This window comes from Benincasa hispida, chromosome 7, assembly GCF_009727055.1.
Source record: "Benincasa hispida cultivar B227 chromosome 7, ASM972705v1, whole genome shotgun sequence".
Classification (NCBI taxonomy): Eukaryota; Viridiplantae; Streptophyta; class Magnoliopsida; order Cucurbitales; family Cucurbitaceae; genus Benincasa; species Benincasa hispida.
This window is the reverse complement of record NC_052355.1, coordinates 34,804,644-34,822,445: the sequence shown is the minus strand read 5'-3', so window position 1 is coordinate 34,822,445 and position 17,802 is coordinate 34,804,644. Positions and strand designations below refer to the sequence as shown.

General features: G+C 34.7%; 1 protein-coding gene across 2 annotated transcripts; it reads left to right on the top strand.

Annotated features, from left to right (window-relative positions):
• The first annotated feature begins 640 nt into the window (after positions 1 to 640).
• On the top strand, positions 641 to 14,698 carry LOC120081356 (myosin-1). 2 transcript variants are annotated; one of them, XM_039036147.1, is made up of 24 exons: positions 641 to 1,035; positions 1,732 to 2,116; positions 3,901 to 4,002; positions 4,086 to 4,229; positions 4,327 to 4,477; positions 4,569 to 4,596; positions 5,046 to 5,211; positions 5,316 to 5,379; positions 5,485 to 5,498; positions 5,606 to 5,690; positions 7,067 to 7,170; positions 7,291 to 7,429; positions 8,129 to 8,247; positions 8,943 to 9,095; positions 9,217 to 9,306; positions 9,771 to 9,848; positions 10,564 to 10,722; positions 11,060 to 11,266; positions 11,947 to 12,152; positions 12,252 to 12,387; positions 12,659 to 12,788; positions 12,874 to 13,020; positions 13,259 to 13,326; positions 13,650 to 14,698. In XM_039036147.1, exons 2-24 carry the CDS (start codon positions 1,736 to 1,738, stop codon positions 14,304 to 14,306), a joined length of 3,528 nt encoding a protein of 1,175 aa, XP_038892075.1. In that variant the 5' UTR covers positions 641 to 1,035; positions 1,732 to 1,735; the 3' UTR covers positions 14,307 to 14,698. The 2 variants fall into 2 exon arrangements, with proteins under 2 accessions (XP_038892075.1, XP_038892076.1); XM_039036148.1 differs by lacking the exon at positions 641 to 1,035 and having other exon boundaries at positions 1,956 to 2,082.
• Positions 14,699 to 17,802: the final 3,104 nt, after the last annotated feature.

Below are 17,802 nucleotides of genomic sequence, written 5' to 3'. Positions count from 1 at the left end.
TACATCTTAAATTTATTCACAATGATAGAATATTGTTCATCTTTTAAAAAACTTTTGGTTACCTACAATATTTTTATTTTACTATAAATATTAAAAATATATTTACATATTGTACTTTCTTGCATGAAATAATAAATTTTGTGAAAAATTAATTTTAAAGAGATTAAATTTAAAATTTATTGACTAAAATTGGATAATTGAAAATTTAATACTAATTTTAAAGTTTGGAAAACAAATTTAGTACGAATTTTAAAGTTTGGAAACAAAATAATATTTTAACCAAGTTTAAAATGCAAATAAACACAAACTTCAAATTGTATGGATTATACATGAAATTTAATATATATATATTAAAATAAAAGAATTTATTATCCGGCCTAGGACCAACATCCCTGTTTCAGATCAGTCAACTCCGTGCTTTCGAATCAATCCACCGAGGACACACATGGCAATTCGAAAATGTTTCAAGGGCAAAATCGTCAATGGAATAAAATTTCCTCCAACAAAAAAAAAAAAATTTCAAAATTTCAATTGGGGGAGGAAAAATTAAATACGAATCAAATTCAAAATTCAATTTTTTTTTTTTTTTTTTTTTTTTTTAAAAAAAACAAAATGTAAATTTATGTGTGTCTGTGAAGCAGAGGAAAATAACAAGCAAAGCAAGGCAAAAAAGCTGCACCATCTCTACACGCTTTGGATTTTCTCTTTTCCATTTTTCTGTTCAACTTTCTCGCAATCCAAACAAACCTCCCTCCATCTCCATCTCAATCCCAACCCCTTGATTCTTCCTTCTCCACAAACCCTACCATGTTCCTGGCTATGGCTTCTAGGTTTCCCTGAAAGCCCCCCCCATTGGAACCGATCTCTCTCAGCTCACACAACTCTTCCAGCTCCTTGCACAGGATTTCCCCAGTTTCTCTTGTTTCAATTCTCAATTCTCTCAAGCTCTGAGCAGATTTCTCGTTTCTTAGTTCTTGGGTACTCGATCTTGCCTCCAATCTGCTCGGAGCTGTTGTATTTTCATTTCTTAAAGAGGTAAGATGATGAATTTTTAGATTTAATGCATTAGTATTGACTTTACCTTTGTGTGTTTCTCTTTTCAGGAAATAAATCAAATGGGTTTTGGTTGTTGTTGATGTTCTTCGTTTTTATTATGTTGTTACTCTTTCCTGACTGATGAAGTTTGGTTGAACTCGTTTTTAATGTTTTCAGTTTTCGAATTTGATGTCATTCAGCTTCACTTTTCACTTTTTCAAATTTTTCTTTAGCTTCCAATGGGTGGATTTAACTGAAAGATCTATTGAAGAAACAATTCTAACTCTGATCGGTAGTTAGCTTTTAAGGAATTTAAGCTTACAGATCGAGGAGTTTTTAATTTCAGAGTTTTTGGGTTAAAGCAGAGACTTTCTATCTATACAATTGATTTGAACCAAGTTTATTGCTTTCTGTATTAGCTTAGGACATTTCAGAATTGAGGAGACATTTGGCGTTGAACTTGTCAATAGTGACATACTAACCAGGATCAGTTGATACTGCATCTTAATCTTAGAGATGGTCCCCTCCATTTCGTCCGTCAGATGGGTCGTTCACGTGGGAGCTTATTAAAGTTTGATTAGAATTATTAGTTTCTTTTTTTTTTTTTTTTTGAAAGTGATCTTTTTATCTCAACATTGATAGCCATAGCTATCCCATCTGCCAGTGCTCACTCTGCCACAATGAATAAATTTTCAGGACTATGTCTCGGAAATCCCAGGTGATGGTTTCATTGCAGTCCACCAAATCCATGCCAGTTAATTCTCGGTTCATGATTCCACAAACTGCTGAAACTATGGAAGAGTCGTTTGATCGGAATGTGAAAAACACGGAAGCTAATTCGATAGTCAATGGTGAAAATGGTGCTGCTGGAGATGATGCCGTCAATCGACTTCAATACAGTATGAACAATATTGATGAGCTGAATGAGGACTCGCCATACAATTACAATATTACAACAGTGGAAGAAAGACCCACCATGGATGATGGAGAAGATGGTTTTATGCCATTACCTTCACCTTCAGTATCAGCTTCACATAGCGAACGCAGGTGGGGTGACACATCCTCCTACACGCCGAGGAAGGTATTTTGGGTTATATATTGACACTTGAATTTCAAATCGTAGAATAACTCTTATAAAAAAAATTAATCACAGGATAATGGTAGCCGAGGTTTTACTTTTAGTTCACCATTACTCCAGAGATACATTCTAATTTCTACCATTTAATCTCATTAAAATCTTGGTCATTTCTACTTAAGTTAACATTCATTCTTTCCTCTCCTTCTAGTACCATTCCCCCCCTTTACTTTCCTTACTTAATTTGTTATATAAAAGAAGATGTATACTAGTCGTTTTTTCCATTTGAGACATTTGGCTCACAATTGTAATAAACTTGAGTGGTGAAGTCTGAGGTTGAGATTTGATTAGTCCAAGATGTGTACTATATTCTTTTTTGGATTGTACTAATGAATGGGCTATTTTTAGGTCATGGATTAATGATTTGTAAAAATTAGTATCTGGTGGTGGGTTCCATAAGCTAGGTAACTCAGGTTTTTGTTATTAGTGGAATTATCAAATTTGTAGGCCGAGGTAAGAAAACCCACCTACCAAATATGAGATTCACTTTTTATTCTTAAGTTATGCAAACTTCATGCGTGTTAGTTTACTTGCTATCTCAAATCAACTCATGTTTTTCACTTGTCTATATTTTTCATGCAGAATGATCAAAATAGGATATTTATGTTCTGGTTTTAACTTATACTTTTAGCCAAAAGTGAACATAGTGCTGTAATTGGGATGTATTACCTTCCTTATGGTTGGAGGTTCAAATTCCCGCTACCCCAATTTGTTATACTCAAAAAAAAAAAAAAAAAAAAAAGAAATCAACTTAAGAATTCTTTTAGTACAATAGAAGTAGTAGTAATCCATATTAAAGTGACTGCAATTATCCGAAGGAAGGATGCGTGCTATCTAGGAATAGCTCGTGCTTGCGTGGCAGTTGCAGTATAATTTTATTGTGCAAAATGCTAGATCATTGTCCTTGCAAGTAATTGTGTCCAGATATCATTTCTTCGCCCTTGACTCTAGGCTGTTTTTTTTTTTTGGGTTTTTTTGTGCATAATATACGTCCTGTTTCTCATAAAAAAATTGTGTGCAGTTACCTACTAAAATATTTTTTCAAGTGGACCTAAATATTCTGTAAATATAAGTTTTTAAATTTCATATAATTCTTTCATTTAGATATTTATGTCTTTGGATCTTCTTGTGTATCAATTTGTTCTTGGAGAAGGTAATATCAAATACAAATGCTTAAGCTAGTTGATGACAGTGGAATAGTTGAGACACAACTTTCAGTTTCCATACCTATTGGACTGCATCTTCATGATTAGCTGATCACTGTTACCTACTCGTTTCTATTACAGATGGTCCCCTTGCCCATACAACAAAGCTGTTTTGAGCAATAATAATTACATGGCTGTGTATATTGTCCCCTCTTTTACGTCTTAGATCTCTTTCTGAAAATGCACTTAAAAGGTTCATCTGTATTTGGCAGCTCAGGCCTTAATAGTTTCTGTTTTCTTCGTGCATCTCATATAACTTAAAAATTTTCCCATAAAATTGGAATGGATATATATCTATATCTATATCTATCTATCTATCTATCTATCTATCTATCTATCTATATATATATAAAACTCCCATTTGCGTGTATGATCTTGTATAGACCGATCTTTTCTAAGCTATTGTGAACAAACGAGTTTCTCAGTTAATCATAATCTTTTGAATAAGTATTGTATTCTGTTGGCTCCTCTAATTGAAATATGTCATTTTTGATTTAAAGACATTGCTCAATTTTTCTATTTCAGATACTTCAGTCTTGGTTTAAACTTCCAAATGGGAATTGGGATCTTGTAAAGATACTATCAACGGCAGGAACAGAGTCAGTAGTTTCACTGACTGATGGAAAGGTAGCAAATTGAAATTTGTAAGAAGCTTTAGCTGTGGGAAGCTTATTGATATTTGATTGCCTATATCATATGGATGGTTTCAGGTGTTAAAGGTGAAAGCTGAAAATTTGATTCCTGCAAATCCGGATATTCTTGATGGCGTTGATGATCTTATGCAACTTAGCTATTTAAATGAGCCTTCAGTATTATATGATCTTGAGTACAGATATAATCAAGATATTATATATGTGAGTGTCAGAAAATTTATTATATATTAGTTAGTCAAGGGTCTGCTTAAAAGCATTTCTATTGGTAATGACATGGTATGATTTTGGGAAACTTCAGACAAAAGCAGGGCCGGTTCTGGTTGCCATCAATCCTTTTAAGAAAGTTGATTTGTATGGAAACGATTACATTGACGCATACAAGCGCAAAACAATTGAGAGTCCACACGTATATGCCATTACTGATACAGCCATAAGAGAGATGATTCGAGGTTTCCTGATCCCCTTGATATTTTATTAGATTCAATTTGTGCGTGGGTTGTTATTTTGTCTGCTTACCGACTTTTTTTTTTCCACTTTCAGATGAAGTAAATCAATCAATTATAATAAGGTAATGCTGGGGCATGTTTTCCACGGTTGTACGGTTAATTTATTTATTTATTATTTATTTTTTTAATTCCTTGCTGTTCTCTTCAAGTGTTACTTTTTTATTCATGCACATTAGCATAGCATTCATCTAAAAGAGCAAAGGAAGTTATATATTGTATTATTATTCTAGCAGTAGATTATAGTTTTGCTCAGGACCCAATGGATTGCATTTCTGTTATAATAATATATACAGTATTTACAGTTTACACCATTTAGGTATTCAGATAAATGACGTAAGACAACATACCACCAAGCATGTGGTATGTCTCTTAGAGCATGGTAGCTTGTTATTCATGTTTTCCATATAACTATTAGTTTGTATCATAAATAACATGCGGGTGCCGTGAATAGCATGAAGGCATTTTATATTCTCCTTTATCATTCATGTCCTTTTAATCCCTTCATTTTCAGTGGTGAAAGTGGAGCTGGGAAAACTGAAACAGCTAAGATAGCAATGCAATATTTGGCTGCTCTTGGCGGTGGAAGTGGAATAGAATATGAGATATTAAAGACCAATCCTATCTTAGAAGCTTTTGGAAATGCAAAAACATTGAGAAATGATAACTCAAGCCGTTTCGTAAGCTCCTAAATCTTTGATTCTATTTACATGGCTATGATGTAATAAAGTGGCTTTCTACTTAGGTTCTAAATCCTTTTTTAAATTGATTTTAACCTTTGCAGGGAAAATTGATAGAAATCCATTTTAGTGAAACTGGAAAAATATCTGGTGCAAATATTCAAACTTGTAAGCTTTCCTGTAATTTGGACTCTGGATTGGTTTTCAATGGATATTTTATTTGAGATGGTAAATCTAACCTTGATTGTGCTCCTCTTGATGAACCCGGAACAGTTTTGCTTGAAAAGGTAAATCTATTAGTCTACCCTTTAAATGGGCCTGAATTGATTCTTTACTTTTTTTTTTTTTTTCCAAAAAAGAAAAACTACTCGAGAATGATATATTTCTCCAACAGTCTAGAGTTGTCCAATGCACGGAGGGAGAGAGGTCATACCACATCTTTTATCAACTTTGTAGTGGGGCTTCACCTACACTCAAAGGTAATTCCTCTCTTCCAATTTGCAGTTATTTGTAGGTCATATTTTGGCTTGTTATGGGACAGTGCTTTTATATCTTGTGGATTTGTATCACAATCAGAAGTTTATTTACTTCATTTTTAACTAAAGCAATTGAAACCATTCTTTTGGGTGTAACAATTGAAGCTAATTTGTTAGTAGTGTTTCCTTTACTAGTTATCTAATAGCTTACACATCATGAATACAAATGAATTGAGTTGGATATCTTGTTTTCTTTGTTTCTTTTAAGTGGTTTTATCTTGAGTTGCATGTACTAGCTGATATTTAGAGCACTGTTTGTGCTTGCGACCTTCCAATTAATGTATCTAAAGTGTTGCAAAACAACCTGTGTTGAGCACTCCAAACAGAGGCCGTATATTGAGCATTCTTGTATTTTAGAGCATTAGTTTAGTCTCTTTTCATTAAGATCAGTATCCATTTCAAAAAAATTTAGAAAGAAGGGCAAAGTTCTTGGCTCTAAGATTTTCAACTTCCAAACCACCCAAAGAGCATGGGATAGAAACTTTGTCCCACTTAACAAGGTGACTCTCTTTTATCAAATTAGCCCCCTCCCACAAAAAGCCCCTAAATCACTTTTCAATAGTCTTACAGGTGCCAACCGCAGCTCTAAAGATAGGGAAGAAATAGACCGGCATACTTGAAAGAATGGCTTTAATGAGCATAGATCTACACCATTTTTAAATGAGAAAAACCCCTCCAAATTTCCAGCTTGTTATGAGGTCTCTCAACAATTGGAGTTGAGAATGATTCTTTTTTAGGCTCCCACCATCCATAACACCAAAATAAGAAAAAGGAAGAGAATCAACCTTACAACTGAGCAGCTTAGCCATTTCAAAGACCTCATCTTTATCAATATTCAAGCCGGCAATGGAGGATTTCTGCAAATTAATAGTTGGACAAGAAGCAGCCTCAAAAAACTTGAAAAATCCATGCTAATTTTCAAACATTTGCTGGTTCCCCCCACATTTCTGATAATTTTCTGAAGGTTTTCCACTTAATTTCTCCTTGCTATGATTTCACATTTCTGATATTTACTCCCGTGCATGGTTTGCACAAAAGATCTAATTTTTATTCCGTGGCATATAATTTCGTTGCACACTGAAAAAGTAGTTAGGTTCTACCGTCCACGGTTGAATTCTTGAAGTTCTCTCATCTACTTGTAATTGTTAACTGCCTTTTCTCATTGTTAAATGGATTGATTAAAAGTACCACCAAGGGCTTAATAGTTAGCTTTAAACTCATCCCAAGTTCAGTACCGATGTGTGTCCCGTGTTTCATCTAGACATCTTGTTCTCATTTTTGCGGCACCATCTCATCTAGGGTTTAACTTTGGTGTGCAGAGAAGCTAAACTTGAGAAGAGCGGAAGAGTACAAATATCTCTGCCAGAGCAGTTGTTTTTCAATAAGTAGAGTAAATGATGCTGAGGAGTTTCGTGTAGTCATGGTAATTTTTTTTAAATTTATAATTAAATCAATACTGACCAGCAATCTGTTTTGATCCGTTATATTCAGTCTTTATGTGTTCGTAGAATTTTGTTTTAATGTGTCTGTCATTACTTCTCAGGAAGCACTAGATGTCGTCCATATCAGCAAAGAAGATCAGCACAGTGTATTTGCAATGCTTGCTGCTGTTCTTTGGCTGGGAAATGTTTCCTTTAGCGTTATAGACAATGAGAATCATGTAGAGGCTGTTGAAGATGAAGGTTAGAATTTCTAATTGTAAAATATGTTTCTATTTTGTAGCATAGATTTGAACAGGAAAGACACACTTTGGGCACTTTCTTCAGCCTCTTTTCTTATATTCTTTTCTAAGTACTTCCTGAGGCTTAAATTATCGTGAAATTAATATTGTCAATTTGTCAGTCATAATTAGGGATGCTTTTGTTGCCTATAAATAACCGTGTGAAATAAACTATAAAAGAGTTTAGTGTCAGATAAACCAAAATGAACAAATGGCGATACAATTGAGTGGTTATCATTCTGTCTAATGTTTAGGAAGTGTGAGAGCAATTTCTCGTATTCTTTCTACTTCAATTTAGCTTTCCATCTTTGACATTGAAATAGGCAGGATAGAAATTATGGTTAATATCATGAAGAATAAACAGATACCTTCCTTTACTGAAATTAAAGTTCATATTTTTAAAAACCATTGTAGGGCTTTAACAAAAAAGAAGTAATTCCCATCCTTGGGATAACAATTTCTAGAAATACATCTATAACTTTCTTTATTCTTTGTTTCTTTCATTCATAGTGATTTAGAATGTCACTCGTCTACTTGTAATTACAGTATTTACTTGCATGACTATATAAGTAACTATGTATTTGGTTTCTTTCTAATTATTCATGTTCCGTTGTAACATGTTTCTTGAGCGTTATGCTTTTTATTGGATAACCATTTTCAGGTTTACAGACTGTTGCTAAGCTGATTGAGTGTGAGATTGAAGAGCTTAAACTAGCTTTATCAACTCGAAAAATGAGAGTTGGCAACGACAGCATTGTCCAAAAGCTTACTTTATCTCAGGCAAGAAACTTGTTCAGGAAAACCTTTACTTTATTTTGTGTACAAGGGAGAAACTAATTCCCGATGCAAACTGCATGATTAATCACCTTTAAATTATGTTTAAGCAATGACTTAGTAACTATTTATGGTAAATGTTTTAGCTTGAATTTAATTGTGATTGGAGCTTCAAATTGCGAGTAGAACTCTCTACTGTTAAATTCTTCTTTGTTCACAAAGATTTTTGTCAGACAGAAACAAATTGTTAAACAGACAGAAACAAATTGTTCAATGTACGTCAAAGATGAGTGATTTTGGTGGAAAGGTTATATTGAATAGTTGTGGTGGAATGACTAGACTATTCAGGCCCAAATCTGTTGAGGCTCATGCCATGCACACGGTTGTGCAATTAAAAACATAACCAGTGCTTGTCCTTTTGTTTTTTTGTTTTGTTTTTTTAAAATTTTATTTTGGCTTTGGTTTCATCAGTATGCACTCACATTTGGATTTATGCTTTGTCAGTCTTGCATTGTTATACATTTGTATCATAAGATGTGGATTGGGGATCAAAATAGAGCTTGAACCTTACAAAGTAATTTATACTTAGTTATATTGTATTGTTGTTCCAACCATCTGATATATTAGAAGACTGCATTTAACTTTTATCTTCGTGAGAACTCCCACATCAGATCTCATTTTTCTGACTTTACACTTTTCAGGCAATTGACACAAGAGATGCATTGGCAAAGTCAATTTATGCTTGTTTGTTTGAGTGGCTGGTCGAACAAATTAACAAATCTCTTGCTGTAGGCAAACGACGTACTGGCAGATCAATCAGCATTCTTGATATCTATGGCTTTGAATCATTTGATGTATGCCTCATTTAAGCTCTTAATTTCTCTCTCTCTCCCCATTCTGGACTCAGTGTGTCACTGTATGTGGTATGAATCTTTATCCTAATATCTTTTCCCTCTCCATTCCTTGATTTTGTAGAGGAATAGTTTTGAACAGTTCTGTATTAACTATGCAAATGAGAGACTGCAGCAGCATTTCAACCGTCATTTATTTAAGCTAGAGCAAGAGGTAACAGTCCAGTTGAATTAAGCTGAAATGATTTCAAGCTATTACTTTTAATTGGAATGCAACAGCCGTTTCTCCTCTTCTTGTTCCTAATTCAGACAGTACTGAGGGTTAATATATGTCTAATTCTGATGATGAATAGCTATTATCTGAATGTATTATTTCATCGTTTTGGTGTAATTTAGGAATGTAACACGGTAAAAATCTCATAGCTTTTATGTATGCATGGTTCACCTAAAGTTGTTTGGACCAGATTTATTAAAATGACCTAATGATAGCAATGGAATACAAAATTAGAATCTACCAAATCATAAAATTGTGGACCCTTACCATGGAATAGGTCATACAAGAGAAAAGTGTAACCTGTATTATCCCCAGCGTTAAGCTGGCTTATAGAGAGGGAAAGGAACTATAACTAGATTTTCGTCTCATTTCTCATGCTTGACATTGAAGTTTACTTATTTTAGGAATATATTCAAGATGGCATTGATTGGGCAAAAGTTGATTTTGACGACAACCAAGATTGTCTCAGTCTGTTTGAAAAGGTAGCTTTTAATTTATTGATTTGGTTCTTTGCACTACCATCTCTTGGTTTTTTAGTATTTATGTTGATTTTATCTTCATCTTCTAATCTTTCTATTTACTTGTACTTCACCAATTTTTTTTTCACCTTTTGGCTGATATTCAATAACACAAGTTCACTGGTTTTTGTATGTTGTTTCAGAGCATGACTACGTTAAATCTGCATACTATATCTGATTATAACTACAATTGTAAAGCCTCTTATTGTCAGTACATTAGGAAGGGTAAAGGGGGGAATATATCCCAACAGTTAGTAGGAAGGGGATGCGCAAATTTTGTAAGGGGCAAGCGTGAGAGTGGATAGTTAGGTTTGTTATTAGAGAATAGTGAGTAGGGAGAGATTACCATCCCTCTTGAATTATCTGGAAGCTCATATGCCTTTTGGTTTATTGTTTCTTTTATGTCTTTCACCAAAAGTTGGGTTGAACTTATGTATGCCATCTAGGCTCTCCCTGGTACATTCTCAGACGAACTCATATGCTGAAATGCCCTGGCCTAAATCTTCTATTTAACTATTAATTTACCGGTGTCTAATATAGTCTGTCTGAGTAGTAGGCTATAACAAGTGCTGATGTTTGTTCTGAGTTATTAGTTTGGACTATGATTTGAGTGATGCTTTATTAGAAAAAAAGTGTTCGTCATGCTTTCTTTGAATTTTATTTTATAATTTCTACGCAGAAACCTTTGGGATTGTTGTCCCTGTTAGATGAGGAGTCCACTTTTCCAAATGGCACAGATCTGACCTTCGCGAACAAGCTTAAGCAGCATTTGGGTCGTAATTCTTCTTTTAGAGGAGAACGAGGGAAAGCCTTCACTGTCGGTCATTATGCAGGAGAGGTATTTACATATCATTGGCATATAACATTTATTTATTTATTTTCTACTCCTATTGCAGTTTACTTTTTATATTTTTATAATTTATGCAAACTTTCATCACTTAGTCAGAGGGATTATTGCTATTCCAAAGGCCCCTGACTTGATTCAATTAACCGTCTCTAATTTCCTTCTGTTTTGTGATGGATTTACTGCGTGAAGCTGTTAAATTGACAAAATATTTAAGAAAATATTATTGCCTGGTGTAAATAATATAAGTTGTGGTAGTCATTGGTGAAATTTCTCTTCCTCAGTTCATTTTACCTGACTTTTTGATAGTTGCATTTGGGTCTTCATTCAGGTCACTTATGATACAACTGGTTTTCTGGAGAAAAACAGGGACTTGCTACATTTAGATTCTATTCAACTCCTATCCTCATGCTCATGCCATCTCCCTCAGATTTTTGCATCCAACATGCTAACTCAATCGGAAAAGTCCATAGGTGGCACTTTACACAAGTCTGGTGGTGCAGAATCCCAAAAACTAAGTGTCGCAAGAAAGTTCAAGGTAATCTGTCTTTCATAATAAATTTATCATTCAATCACACTTGTGCATGATGTTTCCTGAACCTAGGACTTATTTTGTTTGACTTTATGCAGCATCTATAAGTCATTGTGATGTAGGTAGGATTAGGGTAATTTAGGTAAATCCCTAGGTTAATTCCTTTTACCCTTGTTTGTGTATTAATCCCTTATAAATAGGTTTTCCTTCTCCTATATTTGACTCAACTTGATATATAGTAAAGGCTCTAAAGTTGATTCTTGGCGATTTCTTCTTTAGTCATTCTTAGGCTACACACATTATTATTCACTTATTCTTATTCTTAAGAGTTTGTTCAAATTTATATATTAACGAGGATTCGGGTGGGGGGTGGGGAAACAGGCTTAAACTGGAGCCAGGATAAAAACATTATTTTGTTTGCTTTCTTCAGATGTTTGTCTGATTCTTGCAAATTTTTGCGAGTTGCTCTTGATGCATTTGGTAATATGACAGACATCTCCAATGGTCATTTGTTTTAGAAACAGTAAATTTCATGACAGTAGGATACAGAATCATTGAGTTTGACCTTTTCTTAGTACTAGGTGGATACGTGAATGAGGATTTCTTCAGGGTTCGATTATCTTTTAGGAACTGAATTTTCATATATTGAACTTCTTGCTTTAATTAACAGATTTGAATTTATTTAGGGTCAATTATTCCAATTGATGCTCCGTCTTGAAAATACAACACCCCATTTCATCCGTTGCATCAAGCCCAACAACGTTCAATCTCCCAGATTGTATGAGCAAGGACTTGTATTACAACAGTTAAGATGTTGTGGGGTCCTAGAAGTGGTACGAATATCACGAGCTGGTTTTCCTACCCGGATGTCACATCAGAAATTCGCTAGAAGGTAGTGCTGGTTATTGCTGTTACACCATTATGCTTTTTAAATTTTTTCATTCTAACATCTGTCGATAACTTGTGCATGGCTCTTGGTGTGGGACATCAGGTATGGTTTCCTTCTACAAGAAAGCATTGCATCGCAGGATCCCCTTAGTGTCTCGGTCGCAATTCTTCATCAATTCAATATATTGCCTGAAATGTACCAAGTTGGCTATACAAAATTGTTTTTCCGAACTGGGCAGGTAAAAGTTTGTTGCTTATATAGTGCACTTGCTATTTTCCTCGGGTTTCTATTGGGTTAGAAATCAATGGTAAAAAATGGAAAAAGCTTGAGATACAAGTTTAGAAATTAAAATTATAACCTATTTCTATTTTATATAATTTTAATTGTCGTTGAACTTTATTCTCTGCCATTGTGTATATATAAATATTTTTCTCATAGTAGCTTTGATATAATCACATAACATACTGACTAGTGCAACTAATCAAATTTGGACAAAAACAATGTGGCAGATTGGAGTGCTTGAAGATACAAGAAACCGCACCCTCCATGGGATTCTCTCTGTTCAAAGCTGTTATAGAGGGCACCTAGCTCGACGCCACCTCAAAGAGCTGAAGAGAGGGATTTCCGTACTTCAGTCATGTATTAACCTCCCTTGTCGACTTAGAACCAATCACTTTCTAGTTCTTGGGATACAGAGTTTGATCTATTCTAATTTCTCATGCAGTTGCACGTGGGGAGAAAGCCAGAAAAGAGTATGCAATCTTGATTCAAAGGCATAGGGCTGCCATTTCTATTCAAAAGTGTGTGAAAGCCAGAATTGCTAGTAAACGTTTGAAGAAAGTCTGTGATGCATCACTTACGATACAATCGGGTAAATAACCTGTTCTTAGATATTCTGCTGGATTTATGATTTCACAAGGAAGCAACTAACTGCAGACTACAGTTCATAGTCTTGAGATTTGTTACAAAACAGTGTTCAATTATCTGAGATAACTTAGTGTGCATGCCCCCCACTCCTAAGCCCTTGAATATACAATTTCTTTGTGCATTTTTTTGGTGTGAATTCTGATTTCATTTACTAATTTGGTTTAATGTTTGTTACATTTTAGTTATCCGTGGCTGGTTGGTCAGGAGATGCTCAGGGGATATAGGATTAATGAAACCTGGTGGCCTGACGGTAAACTTCTAGCATTTTGATTTTTATCTGTTCTCTCTGATTTTCATGCTTTCTTTCGAATTTTCTGGTTGCCTTAAAATGTTCAAGGTCCATGCTGGTCCAACTTCAACTTTGTCTGATTTATGACTGATAATTAGTGTTGAAGTTATGTTTGAGAGTTATTTTCTACTATACTATTGAGTGAGAAAATAAGAATATTTATACGAGAAGGATCCCAATCATAGATCTAATTAATCAGGCATTAGCCTAAGTCTAAAAATGAAATTGCAGCCTTCTTATATGTTTGTCTAATATGATTACTCAAAATCTTGAATTTCCAACAGGCAAATGGGTCAGGTGAGGTGCTTGTTAAGTCATCATTCCTTGCGGAATTACAACGTCGAGTCCTGAAGGCTGAGGCGGGTTTGAGAGAGAAAGAAGAGGAAAACGACATCCTCCATCAGCGCCTCCAACAGTACGAGAACCGTTGGTCAGAGTATGAGCTGAAAATGAAGTCAATGGAAGAGGTGTGGCAGAGACAAATGAGATCCCTGCAGTCTAGCCTCTCCATTGCAAAGAAAAGCTTAGCAGTTGATGATTCAGAGAGAAATTCTGATGCATCAGTGAATGCAAGTGATGACAGAGGATACAGTTGGGAAGTGGGTAGTAACAACACAGCTAACGAAAGCAATGGAGTAAGGCCGATGAATGCAGGTCTCAGTGTCATTAGCCGATTAGCTGAAGAATTTGAACAAAGAAGTCAAGTCTTCGGTGACGATGCAAAGTTCTTGGTAGAGGTAAAATCCGGTCAAGTTGAGGCAAGTCTCGACCCAGATAGAGAACTTAGAAGGTTGAAGCAAATGTTTGAAGCATGGAAGAAAGATTATGGGGGAAGGCTACGCGAAACGAAAGTGATTTTGAATAAGCTTGGGAATGAAGGTGCCATGGATAGGGTGAAAAAGAAATGGTGGGGAAGGAGAAACAGCACAAGGTATAGTTAGAAACTGAAAAATCAAGTTATAGTAGAAATTACACTGTTTTCTCTTTGAGAGGTTGGTTGGTTATTTTTGGGGAACTTGTAAATGATGGGTTTCCTATTCACTGGGTGAATCAGGAAGAAAGGCTTTTCAAGTACAAATTGGAGATATAAAAATATGTTTCTTCTGTTGTGCTGCTAATAGCTATTCACATTGTTCTTAGCAACCTTATAGTTGCAAAGGAGGAACTGCTGCAAGAGTTATGTTCTAATCTTTCCATTACAAATTTTTTGAGGGGCTTCAAGCGATTTAGTGCCGGTGGAGCCCACTTTTTCTAATATGTATATCTTTTCCCCCCCAAACTACTACTACTTGACAATCTCTACATTAATAGATATATTGAGGTTTTCTCTTCTCTCATAGTGTTCATTGTTAGTTTACAAATTTGAAATGTGATCTTCAAAGCCAAATAAATCAAAGATTGTTGTATTAGTCAACAATTTTGTTCAATGTAGATTTTTTTCCTTGTTAAAACAACTTATTACTGATTCATTTTCCATTCCAAAGTTATATTAAGATTATAAATTTTTGTTGGGTAAAACTCTTAAGTTTGAGAGAGAATCAAAATATGCTATTCATTTACCAAATATATGAATATATACAAACAAAATATTTACAATAATGGAGAACCCTAGCAATATAACTATAACACTCCCCCTCAAGTCGGAGCATATATGTTAATCACGGCCAACTTGTTATATAGATAATCTATATGTATTCCATCCAATGCTTTTGTGAAGATATCTCCTAATTGTTCTTCAGTCTTCACATATCTTGTAGGTACCAACCCTTATTGAATTTTCTCACGTAAAAAATGGCAATCAACTTCAATATGTCTAGTCTTTTTATGAAATGGATTAGACCTAATATGAAGTGCTACTTGATTATCACACCACAACTTTGTTGGTATGGTAATTTCAAATCCCAACTCAACAAAAAGTTGATATATCCAAATCAATTCATATACAGACGGTGTCATTGCTCTATATTCCAATTCCGCACTTGAATGTGACGCCACATTTTACTTCTTACTCTTCCAAGAAATCAAATTACCACCAACAAAAACACAATACCTTAAGATTGATCTTCTGTCTTCTTTAGATCCTACTCAATTGACATTTGAGAAACATTCAATATTAGTATGACCATAATCTTTATATAATAAACCACTCTTGAGAGCAGCCTTCAGATAACATAGAATCTGTTCCAATGCAGCCCAATGATCAACTGTAGGGCAGGACATGTACTGACTCACAATACTTACTGAATAGGCTATGTCGGGTCGAGTCACTATAAGGTAATTAAGTTTTCCCACTAACCTCTTATATCTTTTAGGATCTTTTAGCAATTCTCCATCTTTTGTGAGCTGTAAGTTGGGCATCATTGGGGTACTACATGGCTTAGCCCCTAGCTTCCCTGTTTCAGTCAACAAGTCAAGTACATATTTTCCCTATGATAATAGTACTCCTTTCTTGTTTCTTATTAACTCAATTCCTAAGAAGTATTTCAACATGCCCAAATTTTTTGTATGGAATTGACTATGAAGAAATGTCTTTAAAGACTGGATACCTAAAACATCATCACTAGTAATCACAATATCATCCACATATATGACTAACAAGATGACACCACCTTCAGATCTCTTAAAAAAGACCGAATGATCTGACGTGCTCTTCCGCATTCTAAAGCTTTCAATCACCTGACTAAATTTATCAAACCAAGTCCGTGGACTCTGCTTTAATCCCTACAAAATTTACGAAGGTGACACACCGTTTCATTCTTCCTCTGATCAACAAACCCTGGTGGTTGCTCCATATACACATCTTCTTGAAGATCACAATGAAGAAATGCATCTTTAATATCAAGCTGATGTAAAGACCAATGATTGATTGAAGCTAATGAAATAAACAACCTCGTAGATGCCATTTTTGCTACAAAAGAAAAAGTATCAAGTTAACGCCATAAGTCTGTGTGTAGCCTTTCGCTATAAGGCGCGCTTTTAACCGAGCAACAGAACCATCAGGATTGACTTTAACTGCACACACCCATTTGCAATCGATAGTCTTCTTTCTTGTAGGGAGAGAAACTAAATCCCAAGTACAATTATCATCTAAGGCAATCACCTCCTCCACCATTGTGACACACTAACTAGGATGAGACAAAGCCTCATGAACAGTTTTAGGGATGGATACAGAGTCTAAGGATGCAATGAATGAACATTTGAAAGGTGAAAAATGGTTATATGAAACAAAAGAGGAAATAGGATGAGCACATGTACGTTTACCTTTATGAAGAGCAATAGAAAGATCATCACTCTTTTCTGGATCCAATGACAAAGAAGACTTTGGTATAGGGCATGGAACCGAAGGAGATGAAGAAGTCTCTGGTACAGGGCATGGAACTAAAGGACATTTTCGTCGAGTATAGACCTTAATGATGAGTGGAAGAGTAGAGGTAGCCACAAGTAGAGATCAATCAAGAAGAGGATCGAAAGGAGAAATAACTGTGTAAACAAGGAAATCATCCTCTAATTCCTTATGCTCCCCCTGACTCTTATTCGAAGAGAAGGCGGTGATGAAAAAATGAGGAATGTTAAAAAAACATGATATCAGAAGAGACAAAATATTTATTTAGACTAGGACAATAACACCGATACTCCTTTTGAACATGGGAATAACCTAGAAAAATACATTTTCACTAGAAGAAATTTGGGCTAAACTGATATTAAAGGGCTTTAATATCTGTTGACAACCGACATTAAAGATAGTGTTATTAAAGCCCTTTAATGTCGGTTGCCTTTATTGTCGATTTTAAACTGACATTAAAGGGCTTCAATAACACAGCCTTCAATGTCGGTTGCAACCGACATTAAAGACCTTTAATGTCGGTTGCAGACATTAAAGGTCTTCAGTGAAATTTCCAACCGACATTAAAGGTCTTTAATGTCAATTGCAACCGACATTAAAACCTGTGTTTTTTTTTTTTAAAAATTCTTAACCGACATTGAAGCCCAAATCTGTCCATTTTTTTTTTAAAATTCCATTGCCGAATCCATTTTTTTGGTCAAAAAGTATAACATGACACATCATCATCGAACACTGTGGCTATGACATATTATTTATGTATGGATAGTAAATCTATTACATTTAATCCATAAATTATGCTATAAAATTATAATTTAAAAGGTTGTATAATAATTCAGCCCTTGAAAATACAAATTACAAGTAATACAAACATTATGATTTTACAAACATTATGAGTTTACTATCTCTCTCCACTTGGTAAGTATGGATCCCTTCATAATTCTTCTTGAACAGAACCCCCAGCTTTAGCAATGTTTGGTTATAGGCATCTTTGTCTGACCACTGTTGTTCAAAGGATCACAAACAAAAAAGGTTTAAGAAAAAGGACTGAAAGTGAAAATGTGATCAGAATTCATATTCAACTAACCGAGTTTATT

Coding starts and splice junctions, on each gene's coding strand:
- LOC120081356 (XM_039036147.1), top strand. CDS start 1,736: ATGTCTCGGAAATCCCAGGTGATGGTTTCATTGCAGTCCACCAAATCC. Junction 5,691..7,066: donor GGCTTCACCTACACTCAAAG/GTAATTCCTCTC, acceptor TTTGGTGTGCAG/AGAAGCTAAACTTGAGAAGA. Junction 8,248..8,942: donor AAAAGCTTACTTTATCTCAG/GCAAGAAACTTG, acceptor TACACTTTTCAG/GCAATTGACACAAGAGATGC.